The sequence below is a fragment of the Carex rostrata genome, chromosome 12, assembly GCF_964058835.1.
Source record: "Carex rostrata chromosome 12, lpCarRost1.2, whole genome shotgun sequence".
Classification (NCBI taxonomy): domain Eukaryota; kingdom Viridiplantae; phylum Streptophyta; class Magnoliopsida; order Poales; family Cyperaceae; genus Carex; species Carex rostrata.
Genome location: NC_135929.1, coordinates 3,893,416 through 3,913,265, shown reverse-complemented (window position 1 = coordinate 3,913,265; position 19,850 = coordinate 3,893,416). Strand labels below are relative to the sequence as shown.

The window sequence follows — 19,850 nt, the reverse complement described above, 5'->3', positions numbered from 1 at the left end:
ACAATGATTGGAAGTTTTGGAATAGTTTTAATCGTTACGTTATTTGAGGATAACACAATGATAAGTTGTGACGTATTACAAAAAATGATATAGCAAAATGTAGAAAGGGCTAAAACCCAAATTATACTTACAATTTTTTTCATTGATATTGAAGATGAATCGATGATTGAGTTTATTATTGTCTAATTGAACATCTAAAAAATATTTCAAAATTATCAAGTATCTGACAATGCAAGCACAACAATTGTGAACCAAAAAAATCACACTACGATGGATTCCAATTAGATATTAAAAGTTGACTTAACCGCTAATTAGACGTTGAATTTTATAGCCTCGTTTCTAATGCCAAATTTAAAACTAATTGTGCAATTAAAAAAATAATGAACCAAGCAACTGTATGTTCATACTCCATAGAAGGTTTCTCGACCTAGAATATTAAATAAAATAAATAAGACGAAGAAAAAAGAAACAAGCAAGGGAATTCGATGTCCCAACTACATTTTTCCAATGACGCAACAGAATATTTACAGCATGTTTAAATAATACATAATCTTTGACATAGAGACCATTTAAGAATGCACATTCTTTTACATAAAACAAAAACATAACTAAGGATCAACAATCATAATTTATCACAATATAATTTGCAACCTGGTTTCCATTCTCCTCTCTTAACACTCACATCCTGATGAACCCAAAGGCCGTGACCCGCCCCCCATATCAATGGTGTCAGGAATGTACCTTATCATAAACAAATCATTATTTTTTCAAACTTCAGAGAATTAGATAATGTGCCAGGGTTTGATCAGGTAATCGTTATAAATTTTGCCCAATGGCAAACTTTTAAGACAACCCACAGCTCTCTTGTAAGTTGTAAGAGCAACAGAGCCATTTATATTGAGCTATAATAAGAAGCACCAAACTCCAAAAGAACCACTTATGCAAAGACTATACCCTCTAGATAAAATCAGGAGGTCTATGTGGAATAACAAGGCAATGTTTAGAGGAAAAACAGTTGCAAAGCTCATTTTGGCGAGACTTTGCTTAACAGAAAAAATAATTTCCTACATGTTTCTCATTCTATTGATCCATCATTTTAATTTTCTAAAGACCAAGTATTTGGAATATTACCTAATTCTCATAAAACACCTTTTATTTTATTATACTTTGTGCAAAACAAGAGAAATCACACTCACAATTCTTCCTCTGGTTCATTCTTGATTGCATTCTGAACTATGCACTGAAATGCGGCGTCAACATTGGTTCCATCTTTTGCAGAGGTCTCAAAGTATGGTATGTTCCCTTTTGAGGCACACCAGGTCCTTGCCTTCTTCTCAGAAACCTTAAATCAGATCCCCAATAAAAAAAAATATAAAACATATTAATTCTATTCAATTAGCCCAAATTTAGCAAAAGAGCAACAAAATTAGATAATTTGGTTAGTGCTTACCACGCGACTATTACCATCATCAACATCAATTTTGTTTCCTAGCACTACAAAGGGGAAGTTCTCAGGGTCTGATGGGCTAGCCTAAATAAAAGAGAGAGAAATTATACTTAAAATTCATCAGACAAATAAAAGAGACAATCCTTCCTAGAACACCTTTGTCACCTTCAAATAAAGCTCCTTTCAAAAATGTGAAAGTGTAGAAATTAGAAGTGTAGAAATAAAATATGCTTCACAGATCAGTGTAGAAATTAGAAGTGTAGAAAAATTTGTATCGAGGTATGTTACCTGGATAAGGAATTCTTCCCTCCAATTATTAAGGTTATCAAATGATTTCATAACATTGACATCATAAACAAGAACACAGCAATCTGCGCCTCTATAGAAAGCCACACCCAAACTCTGGAATCTCTCTTGTCCTGCTGTATCCCATATCTGCCACAAGGAATATCCAATCAAAATAGAGAAAAAACTCTATAGATTAGTACAGTCACATCTCATTGTGGAACAAACATCACATGAGCCTTTATGAATCAAGCAAATTCAACGTGTAATACGAATGAAAATAGCATCAGATCTCAACCTCATGTCAGTCACTCTGGTAGTTGGTAGTACCATATCAATACAAATCTAGCTGTACCAAACAGCACTCAGTAGTGCTAAATTTAACACAATGGATGATTTGAAGCTAGAAAAGGGCACTAAAGGTACACTTAAGGCCAATGAGACAAGTAAAAACCCAAGTAATAGCTCAGATTAGCAAATATAACTAGTTATAGATGAAAAATTAGAACAGATGTGAAATACATTTCTACAAGATATGCATATATCAAGACTAGACACCAGAAAGAAATGTAAACTGAAAAGGGAGCAATGTTTAAAGGTATGAAGTATATGTTCGGTGACATCTCCTTAGAGCTCCTTTAGCTTCTAATCCCTCTTAATCCAGCCGAACAATAATTCCTTAGAATGGATTAAAGCACCACCTTAGATCAAATTCTTAAGGCGAATCTGACCCCTCCTTAGCAAATTGGCCTCTAAAGGAGCTCCTTAGCTGATTTTTACGGACCATAATATCCTCATAAAGGTGACCTCCTTAGAACACTTTTGTCCTTTATAATATTTTATTCCTTTCTTCTTCTATAGCCAACCCATGTCTCTAGGCATGGGAGAAAAAACTGTGCCCTCCTTCCATCCTTGATTGACGGTTCTCCGGTAATCAAATCGTAAATCTAATGCTACAGACAGATTTCTCTTGAGATGACCTCTCTATTGAGATCCACTTCGAAGATTATTATGTAATATCAAACAATTTTAGTTTTCTTCTGAAATTCAATCAATTGAGTTATTTTCTACCAAATCTCAAAGTTTTAGTTCGCTAGTTTGAATTTTCATTCTTCTTTTAGATAACTTGGCTTGGGTTGAGCAATCAGATTTATTTTTGAACCCACTCTCTCAATTCAGAATCCTGAGCGAATTGGATGGTGAATGGTTTATTAACAAAATTTAGGAGGATTTAATTTCATAATGTAATTTACTAAATTGAAAATTGCATGCGTGTTTTGAGTTTCAAATTTCTACAGTCTTCTTAAGATGCTTGTAACAGTGGTACCTATGGTACCTCAATTGTATTACAGGGGTCACGGTACCAGTGCATGGATTTAACGAAAAAATTACTTGGGATTATGTTGTTTTTTTTTTTTTGTAAAATTTAATGGAAATTTTCAATTAAATAGCTATTTAATTATAGAAGTTCAGAGGAAGAGCAAGAGATATAATGGATTTAATAGTTCTTTACTTGGGATTATATGAAATTTAATGGAAATGTACTTGGTATTAATATCATCTCTTTAGATGAAAAGATCAGAGGTAAAAAATCAGAGGAAGAGGAAGAGGTGAGGGACAAATTGGTCTTTGTATACTAAAATGTATATTTTATTTACATTAAGCCTTTTTCTTAATCTTATCTCTTTACCGAACATACATTCCTTAGCAAAGATTAAAAATTTAATCCTTCACCCTTAAGGAAGGGTGCCGAACATGCCCGAAGAGATTAAGAGTATACCTGTAATGTGAACAGCCGATCATCATATTGGACTTCTTTGGTCAGAAAATCAGCCCCAATTGTTGCTTTGTACTGGTTGCTGAACTTCTTATTTACATATCTATTCAAATTATCAAGGATAACGAAAAGAAAACGACAAAATCTCTAAATTGCGAACGATTTTTTCCTAGAAAATAAAATTGTACCAAAAAAAATCTGGCTAATTCAAGGATACTGGTTCATCAACGATGTCTTCCCAACCCTACGCAGATGGAATAGCATCCAGATATAATTCAAACAAAAATTTACTCAAATCAGCTAAATACATGGAGTCACAACTAAAAATTTAGAATGAAGTACCAAAAAAACCAATAAATCACCCGCTATCGCCAAGTATGATGACTTTTAGAAGAGTTCTTCGCCTCGATGCCATAGCTCCAAAGTAGAAGCTCAGAGATTGTATGAAATGCCTAAAGATTTGGTTTGATTTCTCGAAACAAGAGCCAGACGAAACCCTAGAAACTATAGAAGAGAAACTTGACTGGGGTCTCTCTGGAAGACGAATGATGAAGGTTAGGAGAAAAGGTTAAATTGACACGTGGCGGCCACACATTGGTTAAATTCCTAAAATAAGGTATGGTTTATTTATTGGTTTTTTTTTTTGAGGAAATTATTTATTGGTATTTCCCTGGAAACGGAACCTACTAGGCTACTACTGCTAGATGTCAGAACTGGTTTAGTGGGTGATGGAGGGGCATTTTTGTATGGTAGAATTTCATATTTATCATTTAAAATCTAATAATTCGTATATTTATTCAATTAGTAAAAAAATGAGATTAATTAAGTTTAAAATTATATAAAATATAATCAACAAGTTATTTAGTCGCTTCTCCTTCTCTGCCTCTTCCTTTTTTGCGCAAATATTTCTCTTCTATCTTTTTTGACGTAACTTTTCATTTTCACTTAAACTCTCTCCTCATCTCGTCTATCTCGCTTAAACTCAGAGAGAAGGAGCAACAAAATCGGATTTAAGGATTCCAACTCTAGCTTGATCGTTTAAAAACAAGGTAATTGTTCCAACTTTTCCAACAAAATAACTTATACTGAATTCGACGCTGATATCGCAATCCGTTATCAAAGTAGTAACTAAGTTTGAGAATATGTATTTTGTTACTGACTCAGTTTGAAATATCTGTTTTAATCTTTTATATTGGATATAAAGGAGAATGGTTCTAAGGAATGAAAGAGAAGATGTTAAGTTAATCCTTGATTAATTATAGTTTTAAGAAAATTAAATATAATTAATCTTTTTTTTGATTAAAAAGGCCGAAGCCCATCTTCTATTGAAGAGAAAAGTTAAATTACACCCTTCAACGAAAATTCAAATCAGCTAGGTCCACAAACAATAAACCCTTACAAAACTCACAAAGAAGGAGTTCATCAACATGACAAGCACAACCAAAAAAGCTAGAGCAGACAGCAGCTGCCTAGCACAACTAAAAAAGCGAAGCCACGCAATGGGGCTGTGAAAAGTATATGTAACTACAAAATTTGGTAAGGTGTCCACTTTCATTTTGAAAGGGCTATGCTCCATAAAGCATCAGCTGGTCTCCTTGGGCGTCAGCAACGGTGGAGGAAGCAACCGCATCATCTGGAAGCCAACTTGCCAAAGGGAGAACATCTAGGTCAGAGGGAAGCCAAAACGCTGTAGCAGCAGCCACTGGCTGTGTCACCCGACCTGTCCAATAGTGTACAAGAGAAAGAATTAGAAAAATGAGATGTCTACTTGATTTTTGTTTACCTTGTTCAAAGCATAGGTCGTTACGGTGCTTCCAAATAGACCAGCATATGGCACTGCAAACTAAGAGAAAAGCAGATCTTTGTGTATTAGGGAGTTGGTTAGCAAACTGGATTACATCTACAAAGCTGGTCCAAGTTATGCTGGCATCTTGGCACGAGCCCATATAGAACCATATTTGTTTGGTATAAGAACATGTGACAAACAGGTGGTTAATGGATAATATAATTAATCTAAGTTTTGGATATATTTATATACTAAAGTTATATTGAGTAAATATGTGAGTTATTGGATTTTAAGATGGTAAATATGTAGTTATAAAAATTTGGATAGTAAATATGTAATTTCATAATTTTTGAGTAGTATATATGAAATTCTCCCTTTTTATATTCATAGGCTCACTTGTGTTGTGTTTGTTAAAAGAGATTGATGAATATAATTTTAGAGTACTTCATCGAATTAGATTTAAATAATGAATAAAAAATTATCACTTACTTTGTAAATAAATATATAAGATAACTTCTAAAATAACTTATAATTTTTTTTATTTGCTTGACTTTGCATAAAATGAATTCGAAACTTTTAAAATTTTGTATATATACACATTATTTATGAAGTAAATTAGTTTTAACATCTTTTAGTTGCCGTTTGAAACCAATCTGATGGAAATAATACTTACCAAACTTTTTAGTGAGCACAACACATGCTAGCTTTGCTCTTATATTCATATCCACTTAAAATTAATTTTATCCATATTTTATTCTTACTCATTAAATATTAGCTTACTTTTACTCTATCCTTACTCATTACGTTATTGATAACAGATAACGAAATGAATCACGATAATTATCAAATAAATTAATAGTAGGTATAATTTAATTCAAAAATATAACAAATAAATATGTAAATTAAATACATGTACTTAATATCACAAAAATATTAAAAAAATAGTGTTTTATCCCATTTACCATTTATAATTTTTTATCTCATAATTGTAAAAGATTTAAATGATTAATTATATAGAATGATAAAATATTGTATAAATCACTTTTATCATAAATTACTAATTTAAAAACTAAAAAAATGTTGGATAAATTATTTTTCTCATACATTACTATATAGAAAATCATATGAACTGTAATATAATCGATTTAACCATCATTATTAAGTCATATAGACATATAGTTATACATATAAATAAAGAAAATTATCATATATAATTTTATATTTATAATTATTCTATACAGTAACGATTACGAATAGTTATTATCCATACTCTTACTCAATAAATTAACAAATATGATTGCTTATCTATATCTATATCTAATATATAAGCCAATAAAAAAATTATTTATATCCGTTTTACCAAATACTGTACTAATCAGGTAAATGATTAAAAGGATATCATTGACACTCGGTCAAAGGATTATTATAAATTCATTTATACTCGAAGAAGAGAGAGTCCGAGGGGCCAGGTAGGATTAGCTGGAACCACTTGCAATAGTTGAAAATTACGAGCTTAATTTCAGCTAAGTTTATTCTATGCTAATTTTTAAATTAATTGGGGCCCACTATCCTGCTATTATAGCCCGGTCCATTATTTATATCCTGTGTTTTTGTTGATCTTTGATTATTTTCCAACAATTTTAGCTCAGCTGCACAAGTAATTATTACAAAATAGTCAGCGGATTTAGGGAAGCAAGATTCTATCATTCCAAAAAATGATTTTTAATTAAAATAAGCCCACCCACGCCGAAATTTTTTAAGTATACTCTCAATAAAAAAAAAACTTTTATTTCTGTAGAATTTGATATATATTCGGACCGCCATTTCATGTTAGTTTCCTTTAAAAAAAAAAAGAATAGGTTATAAAATTTTATTTTGTTTTAGTTTATGTATTTCAAGTATAATAGATTTGAGTTTATTTATTTGTTTTATTTTCAAAAATTACAAACAAGGTGTATTTTTTTCAGTAGATAATAATAACAATATATCTAAAATAAACCTACAATAAAAAAAATAGAAACTGCATGTCCACTAAACGATAGACTAGAATTTTGATCCGACAAATTTACAAATAGTCGACATATTTAATAAACAACGTTTAAAACAAAATAACAATTAAACATAATAACTAAAATATATAAAAAATAAACAAACAAATCAAATAAACATTTTGTTTAATAAAAATGAGGCCACAACAATAAATGGTGGCCCCATAATTGAAACCGCAACGTTAAATGTGTTAATATTAGTTTTCTAAATTTTGTTCATGTAATTGGATGATTTATTTATCATCTTATTCCTTGAGTATTTTATTACCGGTATAAGATTAGCATTTGGATTAGATGATGATTATGTTATGCAGATCATATGACAAGGAGATGTCAATCTAATAAAATGGATAACTGATGGAGATCAGTGGATTGGACATGACCAAAGTAAAACATTTAATATGGACTGTGTTTGTGTCATTAATGTTTTATTTGTGTCTGAAATTTTAAGGTATGAGATGATTGTTTCTCTCACATGGGAATACATATTCGTGAGTATTATATATCCAATGCTGCATGTAACTGACAGTCATACATATTTTATCTCAATATGTCTCTCATGTGGAGAGATAGTAATTATCACGAAAACCAATGTTACTCATGTAAATGAGTAATGATGTCACTAGCCCCTTGATGAAATAATAGAAGTATGTGCACATATGATTAAGGAGTTAATCATAATTATTTAATTATTTCAGAATCAATAAAATGAGTAGATTTGCAAGAATGACACGTTCCTACCTTGGATCTATTCATGATATCATGAGACATGAAATTGACACGAGGCAATTGTTGCTTAGGGATCGTGATACGATATGGTACTTATCATCGATGTTATTTGAGTATCTACAATGCATGTTACTAGGTGCCACTTGTAGTTTATGGAATCGAAAGGAGTTTCATATTCCATTAACAAATGACATAGATATCACAGGGCCACGCCAATAAGGAATTAATTATAAATGTTCCTTGATTTATTTGACATGTGCGACATGCCTAATAAATTGGTTTCTCTATCTAAACATGAGATAAATAATTATGGGGATAATTATATGTTATTTTGGATTTAATTAAATAGTTCAATGCAATCCAAATATCCGAAAAAATCAACCGGGGAGAATCTTTGCGGGCTGCAAAAAGGAGTTTTTGTGGATAGTAAAGAGTTCTGAATTTTTACCACAGTTCTTGACCAAAATAGAAATAGTTCTTGGCCAAAACAAAGTTAGTTTCGTGCAGTTTCGGTCTCAATTCCTGGACAAAATCAAAGTGATGAAAATGAACATGTTATGTGAAGGTCGAAACAGATTCAGTTCCTGGTAGTTCCGGACAGTTCTGGAAGTGCTGAGAAAATAGTATGTTCGGCCAAGACCGAAACAGATAGTTCGTGGCCGAAGCTGAGACCGAAACAACTGCGCAGAAAACAGTTTTTTTTTTAAGAATGCTAATTCTAGGTAAGTGAAAATCATGGAAAAAACTTCTAATAAGGCATGGGAAATTGCTTGTAAACTTCACGTAGGCTATTTAAAGAGCCCTAGAAGTATTATCTTTTGGTTTAGAGAGTTGAAATTCTATCGAAATACTCTTTTTTTTCCCGTTTTGATCTCTCATGTGTTGAGAATCCACAAATTCTAGAATCAATATCTAGTTCTCTTGAAGAATAGAGATTAAGGAGCAGCCAAATTAGTACTCTCTAGCAAGAAAAATATTTGATTTCTAATTAATTTCTTTGTGGATACCGTGGAGAGCTTCTACTTTGGATGCTCATCTTGGTGCAAGGCATTCTAGGTCACTCACACATCAACCGCCAAGGCGCTGCAAGACATCAACCACCATTAGCATCAACAAGGAAATAGAGGCTACAACCCTACATCTCAAGTACCTTCTTTTCTTGTTGGAGACAGGAAACTAAAGGTACGATCTTATTGATTTGGAAATAGATTTTAGTTTGATTTTAGTCACACATGATGTTTCTTTGGTACTTTTTGTCATTTTTTATTTGAAATTCCGCTACTTTAAATATCATAAATCCCAACAAAATGGCGGTCTTCAAGAATGGAGCCGCCATTTGTCATTGTGGCCTCAATAAATATGGAATTCTGAAAAAAAAAATGTGGTATTTTGGTTTATTATTTTTTGGAGGATATTTTTTAAAATCAGTTATTATCGGAACGGAAGGGACGAAAGGTTACAAAAATCAGTTATTATCGGAACGATACTGCCTTAAAATCACCCCATTTTGTTACTAAATTACAACGTAGCATGAGAACAAGCTGCATTTTTTCTATGGCTTCATAACCTTTTTCTTACTAATAACAACGACTCAACGAGCAACACAAATAAATAACAATAACTTAATGTACAAAATATAAAATAAATTTGCAGACGATAGAAAAGGAGAAATTATGGTAATTAGTTTTGCATCACAAGAAATAAGTCAATAACTAGAGCACCGCTAGTTAAAAAAAAATGGGAAACACACTAATATAATGTACATTTATAAGGGAATAATTATTACAATAGCGATCGCTTGACATTCTCTCTTTGGTAAATATTAACAAATCTGTACATCCTGTAAACCAATTGTTTAGTTTTCTTGAATAACAAAAGAGAAAAAAAAAATGAACATTAACAAATTGATATATATATATATATATGAACAAAATCATTTGGTTTTCTGGTAATCTGTGAAAAAAATGTAACACGTTGGAGGAAAAAAAGAAGTGTAGTGAAAAAAATTGTGAAACGAGCTTTTATTGTTTTGTCACACTTCACTACTGCTCTGTTCCATTTTGTTGAGTCGTTGCTGCTCCATCTCTTCTGTGTTGGCACCAGTGCTAGATTGCAGATCATAGTCGCTAGTCATGTCACTCTCAGCTAAGTCTTCACTTAAGACACCACCAAATGCCATTCTCCTGAGCACATCCTGCTCGCTTGTGTTGGTTTTCACCTTGCTGTCACCCGGCATCATCCCGGCATTCAGGTCCTCTAGTGATATTTCTCCTTCCAGGTATCGCACAATCTGCTCAATTAAGTCAGTAGTTTAAAAAAAGAAGGTAAATTTCAGATGCTAGGAATGTCCATAGACACCTTCTGTTCAGATTTAGATAAAAGCAAGAAGTGCCAAGTTCAAATCCTACCAGATAGGTTCATAATCAAACCATCTCATGTGAGGTGAGAGTGTTACAATTAAAAAAGTCTATGAGACTATGTCCTCTATCAGTTCAAGCTTTTACAGAAAGTAGTTCCATAACATTGCATCTGCTATTTTCCTTGAGCGATGAAAAAAATGGTTTTGGATGATTGAATTGATTGCTGGTAAAGCTCAATGAAATTTGTCACATCACCATATTGTACCAGGAACACAATACACAATGGAAGCGAGCTAATGTCGAGTACAAGGAAATAACAATTTGAGCGGCCGGTCATAAATTATGCAGATATTGTACAAGGTAAATTATATAGAAGAAAATTCAATTGACCTGGCCCATTCGAGGACGCTTTTTTGCCGAGTCTCGTACCGCGGCATTTGCACAGTGTATTAAGCGTTTCATGTCATAGTGATCATAGTTGGTTTCGAGCCATGGGTCTACCAGTTCATCAAAGATATCCTCTTTTGTGGTTCGGGTAAGCAATGCTTTTGCCTGGAGGACCATAAAGTTTATTAATGAATTTTTCTTGTTGAAGTTATGAGGCAGTTTTCACACTGTTCAAAAATATGTATGGGCAGGCTTACCCAATTAACCAAACTCTGGTCCATGTCAGGATCAGAAGGCATAATAGGCTTCCTCCCTGTGATTAGCTCAAGAAGCATAACCCCATATGAATATACATCTGACCTGTCTGTAAGTTTTCCAGATGTCACATACTCTGGTGCCACATATCTGAATGTATCAAAAGAATGATTGTAAATAGAAGAGCAGAAACAAACAAACAAATAAATAATATGATCGAATAATATTTAAAGTAAAATGCTGACCCAAAAGTTCCCATGATTCGGGTAGAGACATGTGTCACATTAGTAGGCACAAACTTTGCCAATCCAAAATCCGCAACCTGCAGTGTTTGGCTTGTTAGGTTCAATCTAGTCAATATCATCCTCAATTTAATAAAAAAAAAAACTTTTCCTAGTATAAAAAGAACCTCAAATAAAATAGTAAATGGTGACAAAAAATTGAAAATTTCAAGATTATAAATTTATCGCTACAAGGAAAATCAAACAACATGCCTACCTTAGGCTCAAAGTTGTAATCAAGAAGTATATTTGCGGCTTTAATGTCCCGGTGAATGATTTTTGGATCACCTAAAATTAGTAAAACAGCATATGCTTAAGAAGCGAAACCAAGCACCAAAAATTGTGCAAGCAAGCTAACATGTTAATGGCTGAAAAAAATAGGTGCGTAGTAGGGACTAACAATCCTCATGTAGATATGCCAAACCCTTAGCAGAACCCAAAGCAATCTTCCATCTTCTAGGCCAATCAAGTGTTGGCCGGCCACTCCCTACATAAAAGCAATTCAATTTTACAAACTTAATATCAGATCAAAAGAGAATTCATTTCAAAGCCATTTGAGCTCAGAACAATTCAGAACATACCATGCAAATGGAAATCAAGTGTCTTGTTAGGCACATATTCATAAACCAACAATCTCTGATCCTCATGTACACAATACCCGACCAAGGAGACCAAATTTTTGTGGTGGACCCGACTAATTATCTCAACCTCTGCTCTGAACTCTCTGTCTCCCTGGCCACTGCCTGACGTCAGTTTCTTAATAGCAACCTCTTTTCCAGTCAATGTGCCTTGGTAAACAAGCCCGAATCCGCCTTGGCCCAACACATTCGACTCTGCAAATCCGTTGGTAGCAATTTCAAGGTCTTCATACTTGAAGGCCCCACCTGCCATAGCTGGTGCGGGAGCAGGGGACATAGGTTTGGGATTAATAATGGGTTGGGATCCGGATTTAGTATCACTTAGTGTGCTGACTGAAGGGGGGGTAAATGGTGATTGCTGGAACTGACGGTAGGGGTCTGCTATGAAGAAAGAGCAAATTAACATTTATATATAAAATCAATTAATTTTACACAATGTGTTTTGGTTATTACATCGTTGCTGCATTAAAACATTTTGACGGTACAATTAAGATTGTTCACCATCAGACCTTGTTTCAAAGTGAAAGCAGGGACTGAATGTATTATGTAGTTATACATGACAGTAGCAAGCGAGGTCAATCAAATGCACGAAATTCCGTATAACCTACCAATTTTAAAATTAATTGTTTTAAAAGTAATGTTCCTAATTATGGAGAAATGTGGTGCACCTGAAGGAGGAGGAGAGGGATGAAAGGGATCATAAGGATTACGTCGAGACCGTTTCTTAAAACACAAAAAGAAAACAAGGCCAACCAGCAAGAGCACACCGATCACTGCCCCGGCAGATATTCCAGCAATCAATGCAGTTGATGATGAACTTGAGGGTGAGGGAGAGGGCGCCGCTGGAGGAGGCTCATACGGTGGTGGAGGGGATAAACTTGGTGGAGGTGGTGAAAGCAATGGCGTATTCGGCGTAGGGGCCGATGGCGGCGGCGGCGGCGGTGAACGGTCGGATGGAGGCGGAGCAGGGGAAGATGGAGGTGGAGGAGTTGATTCAGGAGGTGGTGGAGAATTTTCAGGAGGAGGACTTCCCGGAGGAGGAGAGGCTGGAGGTGGGGAGGGGGGAGGGGGAATCACTGGGACTGGTGGAGGCGGTTCAGAAGGACTCACTGGGGCTGGTGGAGGCGGCTCAGGGGCTGGTGTAGGCGGCTTAACTGGTGGTTGAGTAGGCGGCTCAGGGGATGGTGTAGGCGGCTTAGCAGGACTCACTGGGGTTGGTGTAGGTGGATTAGCAGGACTCACTGGGGCTGGTGTAGGCGGGATAGGATTTGAAGGAGGCAAAGCTGGTGGAGGCGGAGAGGAGACCGTTGATGGTGAAGGGGCTGACATGGTTTGTAAATATCTCTATAGCTTGATATATTGGTTCCTCACTTTTTCATGGGTGTTTAAAAGAAGGGAAAGTGGAAGTCTTTGTCAAGGAATAGAAGGAGGGAAACATTCACCGTTCGCTGATGGAACAGGTGAAACATAAAATATGGTGGGCCAGTGGGGTTTATGACTTTCAGTTTGTGCCTTTGTGGGAAGAAGGGGCCAAAAGTAGGAAGGAAGACGCGTGCACAAGTGATTTTTTTTTTTTTTTTTTTTGCTGTTTCCGCTTGTTGAACTAATGAACTTCATGACTTTGTACTTAGTCTCTCCATAAGATAAGAATATTTATTCTAATAAGTGTTAAAATATTGTAGAGATTTATTTAATGGAATAAATCTATTTGTTATAGGAGTATGGGGTCATGTCGGCCAAAGGACTAATTAGCCGGGAAGGGAATAAACCACCCCACACTGGCCACTCATGACCGAATTCACATCCTCTGAGATATCTCATATTTTGCGTGACTTTTTGGAAATTCTCAACCGTTCAAATACGTTCTACACGAATCTCAAAGCATAAATAATACTGGCCCCCCGCTGTATCCCCGAATAGGCACCGGACACGTCGGTCACGCAAAATATGAGATATCTCAGAGGTTACGCACTCCGCTGACCCAGTCACCTGGCAGCTAAGATGATGATCCTCTTCAATGGTAATGTGCATCGTTAGATGCTGCGAAAAATATAATCGGTTAGATCACGGCCACAAAATCAGAATTAACGGCCCAGATCTGCACTCTATCATCTACGAAAGTTCACATGATAGAGAGGATCCGATTCACATGTAGCAAAAGTCAGCGGAATGGATTTGAAGGAGGCGGATTAATAGAGGCATCTATTTAATCCATCTAATAATTAACTTCATTAGTGGGGCCCTCATTTGATAAATAATCTCCTCCTGAATTTTCAATACGCGGTGTAATTTCATTTTCTAGGACTTCAACCTTTCACATCAAGTTTCAAAGTTTCAAAGTTCAAACACATTCTAACAGTTTTGATAATACGAAATCGAGAAAGTAATGATTAATAAATTTTAGTATACAAAATTAACTACTTCAATAAAGACGAGAAAATTGCTTCTTAACTTTTTGTTTGATAATACGACGACAAGAAATGAGGCATCAGGAATTGAACTTTTCAAACTAACATAAGTTAAAAAATTCTACATACATTAACTATCTCTTTCAACTTCGAAAAAAAAAAAAAATCAGTCCGTCATATTTAAATGTGTTATATAATAGTCAAACGTATGGTATTATGTATTAGGAAACAGCTAACAGTCTCCGACCTTCAGTCCCTCGAAAATCTCCGAACTTTTTATACTAATCATATAAACAAGTTCATTAGATCCGGTAATACTATGAAAACAATCCTATAAACAAGTTCAATGGATGTTCTACAGATGAAACCGTGTGGTCCCAGATGAAAACGCGTGAAAGTTGTTGAAAACGTGTGACCAACTAACAAAGTACAATTGAAGTACAATCGGCAGTTATACTGGGGACCACCTTCTATGAACATACAAATATTATCCTGTGAACATACACATATTATCCTGTGAACATACAAATATTATTCTGTGAACATACATATTGTACTTGAAATTATGGCAGTTGAAAGCGCGTCGTTGCCGGTTATGGCAGTTGAAAGCGTGTGACCGAAAAAGTACTTTGAAAGCGCATCGGAACTAAGCTAAAAAGATAAGCTTTTTATATGCGGGGATTTTCGGGGAACTGTAGCCCGAGGGACGTTACCTTTTCTCTATGTATTAAATGATTGTGTATTTAGAGGTAGAAAAATCGGCTTAAGAGTTCAAAACAGTTGTTTTTTTTTGTTATGAAGGTATAATTTGACCAAGTCAATGCGTGAAAATTGTATAAAATGTTTATTTGAAATAAGAAAGTGTACATTTTGTAATGAGAAAAAGTTCTTGTCCACACTGTTCTGTCTACGGTTTGTCCACAAGCTTTATCCCAAATTATTCAATCTGTCTTTCAAACTACTTTTAACGGTTCTCCCAAACTAACTTTCCATTTAAAAAAAAAAATCTACAAAAGATCGCTCTCTTCTTCAATGAATTAATCTACAAAAAGAAATATGATCGGTCTCTCTCAGATAGCGGAGGAGATCAAGGTGACCACTGCCACTCCCATCTCACTCACGCTCTAACCATCGTACACACGAGATCCACACCGTGCTCCGTCGTTTCTCTCTCTGCATCGCCCCTCCGCCGTGTCCTGCTCTATACGGTCAGTAGCCGACTCGGTAGCCACATGGCAGCGCTTCCTCCTGTTCGATTACGCCTCATTCCTATCTCAAGCGGTTGGTCCAGTGGAGTACGCTGTGAGGAAGATCATTTTATGCTAATCGATGGTAGTTTTCCTTTCTCGTCTGTTCTATTATTTCTCACCAATTTTGCTCTAGCGAAGAGGTTTCAAAGTTAATCGATGTGGTAATATTTCTCATCTGCTAATCATGGTAATCGTTCCTATCTCCAATTATTTCTCACCAATAATTTATCATCTGCTAATCGATGGTAATATTTTGAGGTTGATCTGATCTAATCTAACAGATCAGCTGTCGATCTCGTTTGATTTTGTAAATTTTTTATCTTAAAGTTTGATTTGAATTTTTTTTTTTTTTTGAATTTGATATTTGAATTCCAAATTACATAGATCGTTTTTGTAATGTCGTTGATTTTATAGGAAACATCTGTCAATGTTAATTGTGTATGATACATCTGTCAATGTTATAATATACATATGTTATTTTATAGGAAACATCAGTTAACTATATTGGTTATATCAATTATTTTACAGGATTTACTTTGCACATACAGAAGATACATCAGTTAATTTTATAGGATACATCTGTTAATTTCATTGATTAGATAAGCTATTTTACATGATTGTTTTTATTACCTATACAGTATACATTAGTTAATTTTATAGGATACATCAGTTATTTTGCTTGATTGATTTTGAAGGTACGTCGGATACATCAGTTATTTTGTTTGAATTTCACACAGGTAAAAAACTTGTATGTTTATTTTGTAATTCTGATTTGTAATAAATCCAATTTGTTAATTGTTTATTTTATTTGTATGCAGGACGATATTTCGAAAGAACGTGTGGTTCTTGTGACAAGGCTTCTTACTCATCTCAACAATGAATACATGAGGTTTTCAATGTAAAAGTTATTTTTCCATAGTTTTTTTGATGCTATTCTGAATTTTGAATGATATAATTAGGTTTGCTATTTTGTGATGAATATTATTGTTTGTGAACAGATGATGGATGTATGTTTAGATTTAAAAATTTACAGTATACATGAAATTGATTTATAGTTTAGATTTAGCAATTTTACAGTATTGATTGTTTGTAGATTGTATGTTTTGTTTTTGTAGTTTAAGTTGAAATTTTGTATTTTTTACATTTTATTTTATCCTTTCATATGCTTATTTTACATTATTGAAATTTTATAGTTTTTACATTTTGTTTTCACAGTTTCAATTCACAATTTTACAGTATTGAAAATTTATATTTTTTAAATTGTATTTAATCGTTTTCATCTGCTAATTTTACATTGTTGTAAATTTATAGTTTTTACTTTTTATTTTCATAGTTTAGGTTTACAATTTTATAGTATTGAAAATTAACATTTTTTTTAATTTTATTTAATATGCTAATTTTACAATTTTGTAATTTTATAGTTTTTACCTTTTCATTTCACAGTTTAACTTAATATTTTTACAGTATTGAAAGTTGGTATTGTTCAATATTTTATTTTATCGTTTTCATCTGTGAATTTTGCATGTCTGTAATTTTATAGTTAAAGTGGTCAATTTTACATTATTCATTATTTTGATGATTTATTTGTGTGTTCATTAAATCGAGAAAAAAAATAATCGAAAAATTTAATTTTCCCTATTTATCACGTTTTTTGTCAAAATAACTGTTAATAACTAACACTAACTATCAATAACTTCCTATAACTGCAATTTCCGAAAGTACAATTTGAAAGTACAATTTTTTTGTCATGTTGTGCAAGTTGCAATCTTTTTTTAACTATCATGGGACCACTTCAAATAGTTGTTGGATGTTTTGTGATTAACTGATATATTTTATGTGATATGTTGTATTATTATACAGCATATAGAAGTAGTTTTACAGTATTCACGCAAGTCAAAGTTATGGACAAATGGTGGACAATTATACGCTTCTTTTATAATATATGAGTGTGCATCAGTCGGGAGCGCATTTTACAATAATTAAGTATATTTTTTTAATTTATTTGTAATGTGAATAATTTCCGAACATTATTTTACTTTTTATTTTCATCAAAGATGAAACCTGAAGTAACATTTTATATACTATAAAGATAATATTGTCGGTGCATTTGTTGTTTAAGTTCGAAAATATTTATTACTATTTTTTTAATAACAGAGATACGTACAATACAATGAAGATATAGCGGAATTTAAATGCACCTCAGCCGGTTCAAAGTTCAGACATCAAAGAGTTCATCTTGTACATGGTTGGGACTTGTGAATTAGCTTGGTTCCGCTAATACTCTTTTAAATTCATCTAGTGAAAAAAGTTGTTTAATATTATTAATTAAGTCTTATTACTCTTTCTTCTTCTTTTTTGGTTGGTTGTTTTTATTTATTTTGGCATGTGATTATGTGAAACAGTTGATACACAGTATCACAGAAGATGTCAGATAGAGGGATTAAACCTGGAGGGCATTTGTTTATTTTGAAAGAAAACTATTAATACTTAGTCATTGATTGTTACTCAGAATTTAATTTTGTGCACGGAGAGAGAAAGAGTGCTTAATTAATTCATAAATGCAGCTAAGGCTGACCAAACTTGAGAAACTTTGAACACGCGCTAATGACATGGTAGAGGTTATTAAATAATCATGAGAAAGTACAAAAGCACCCTTCATTTGTAAGTGTCATTATAAGTGGGCTCTCAACTATATACAAGTTAAATAAACAGTTATAATTAATAATTTGTATAACTGTAACTTGTCACAATAATTGTAACTATTTTAAAATATATGATGTGATAACATGAGTGAGTCTATGGTACTATGCATATTACGATTTGGCACTGTGCTACAGGTTTATATTAGAGTTTTTAAATTCTAATGCTCGATCCGAACCGTTCATTTTGTTCTCCATATTAATATGTGTTTGGAGACCAAATTTTACATTTTTTTAATTTTTTTTACTATTTTTTTAGATATTTAGAAAATCACTTGATTTGAAAATTCTGGACCATCCAAAAACAGTGATTTTCAATAAATTTCAAAAAATAGTAAAAAAATTTCAAAAAATGTAAAATTTGGTCTCCAAACACATATTAATATGGAGAACAAAATGAACGGTTCGGATCGACCATTAGGATTTGAAAACTCGAATATAGAGCTGTAGCACGGTGCCGAATCGTAATATGCATAGTACCATAGACTCACTCTGATAACATACATAAACTCTTTTCCTCAGATTTTAACATCAAGAAAATTAGCGAAATTCATACTCAACATGACTAGGACTTTTTTTACATAAAATTTATTGAATTGATTTCAAACGATGAATTCAAATTGTTGAAATCGATCTACATTACAAGTAATTCATCTGAAAAAAATTTAAATTTAAATTAATTTTGTATAGGATCAAGTAGTCAAAAATGAAATTAATTTTAAATTTAAAAATTCTTAGACGCATTACTCGTAAGATAGATCGGTTTGGATAGTTTAGATTTATCATTTGAAGTCAATCCGATAAATTTTATAATTAAGTTCGCAAAAAGACTTGATAAACTCAAAAACGGCCAAGTTCTACTCATGTTGTAAATATTATCTTTCCTATACATATAAATATTACTAAAAAAATGATTTTTAGGATACAAGTTGCGGCTTTGTAAATGTGTAGGTGCTAACTATGTGCAATTTAATTTGGTAATTTTCATTTAATTTAAATAAAAAGAAGATCTCATCCTGTCAGCTCCTTCGTTATTATTACAAATCAAAGTGAATTGCTTCACTTCGAAATATCCAAAGTTCTTTGATTTATCAAAACAAGCCTAAGAACTATCTCTATAGATTGAAATCTATTTTCAAAATTCGAACAAAAAATTATTTATAAACATTCAAAAATAAAATTTAAAAAACTAGACCCTTATCTTTCTATCTAAAAAAAATCTCTCTATAAAAATCATCATGTTTACTGCCTTTTGTCAATTTTCGGATGTCTCAAGTAACAAGTTTTATTTTAATAAATATGTTGCACGATAAAATATTTAATTAGTTATGTTTAACATTAAGTTAATTGTTCTAACCTATAATTATATTGAAAATAGGATGGTGTGATTGTATTTTTGTAATATTAAGCAAGTTGATTTTAACCAAAAATATTGTTCTCGTATACACTTGAAGAAAATTACTTTAACAATTAATAACTCTTCTTTACACTTGTATATCA

General features: G+C 33.0%; 2 protein-coding genes across 3 annotated transcripts; both read right to left on the bottom strand.

The window, feature by feature from the left end:
- Positions 1-468: 468 nt before the first annotated feature.
- Positions 469-4,101, bottom strand: LOC144562901 (ras-related protein Rab7-like). Its single transcript, XM_078312251.1, has 7 exons — positions 3,872-4,101; positions 3,727-3,753; positions 3,513-3,612; positions 1,736-1,882; positions 1,451-1,531; positions 1,197-1,342; positions 469-741 (listed from the first exon to the last, which is right to left on the bottom strand). Exons 1-7 carry the CDS (start codon positions 3,922-3,924, stop codon positions 672-674), a joined length of 624 nt encoding a protein of 207 aa, XP_078168377.1. The 5' UTR covers positions 3,925-4,101; the 3' UTR covers positions 469-671.
- Positions 4,102-9,799: 5,698 nt separating this feature from the next.
- LOC144563281 (proline-rich receptor-like protein kinase PERK3) lies at positions 9,800-13,351 on the bottom strand. Of its 2 annotated transcripts, none has more exons than XM_078312730.1 (8): positions 12,662-13,351; positions 11,937-12,374; positions 11,756-11,842; positions 11,573-11,643; positions 11,320-11,396; positions 11,077-11,224; positions 10,823-10,984; positions 9,800-10,362 (listed from the first exon to the last, which is right to left on the bottom strand). In XM_078312730.1, exons 1-8 carry the CDS (start codon positions 13,320-13,322, stop codon positions 10,105-10,107), a joined length of 1,902 nt encoding a protein of 633 aa, XP_078168856.1. In that variant the 5' UTR covers positions 13,323-13,351; the 3' UTR covers positions 9,800-10,104. The 2 variants fall into 2 exon arrangements, with proteins under 2 accessions (XP_078168856.1, XP_078168857.1); XM_078312731.1 differs by having other exon boundaries at positions 11,937-12,371.
- Between the last annotated feature and the right edge of the window lie 6,499 nt (positions 13,352-19,850).

Coding starts and splice junctions, on each gene's coding strand:
- LOC144562901 (XM_078312251.1), bottom strand. CDS start 3,924: ATGGCATCGAGGCGAAGAACTCTTCTAAAAGTCATCATACTTGGCGAT. Junction 3,613..3,726: donor AAGACATCGTTGATGAACCA/GTATCCTTGAAT, acceptor TAATTTGAATAG/ATATGTAAATAAGAAGTTCA. Junction 1,532..1,735: donor GGGAAGAATTCCTTATCCAG/GTAACATACCTC, acceptor TCTTTTATTTAG/GCTAGCCCATCAGACCCTGA.
- LOC144563281 (XM_078312730.1), bottom strand. CDS start 13,322: ATGTCAGCCCCTTCACCATCAACGGTCTCCTCTCCGCCTCCACCAGCT. Junction 11,843..11,936: donor ACTTGATTTCCATTTGCATG/GTATGTTCTGAA, acceptor GCTTTTATGTAG/GGAGTGGCCGGCCAACACTT. Junction 11,225..11,319: donor CGAATCATGGGAACTTTTGG/GTCAGCATTTTA, acceptor TGATACATTCAG/ATATGTGGCACCAGAGTATG.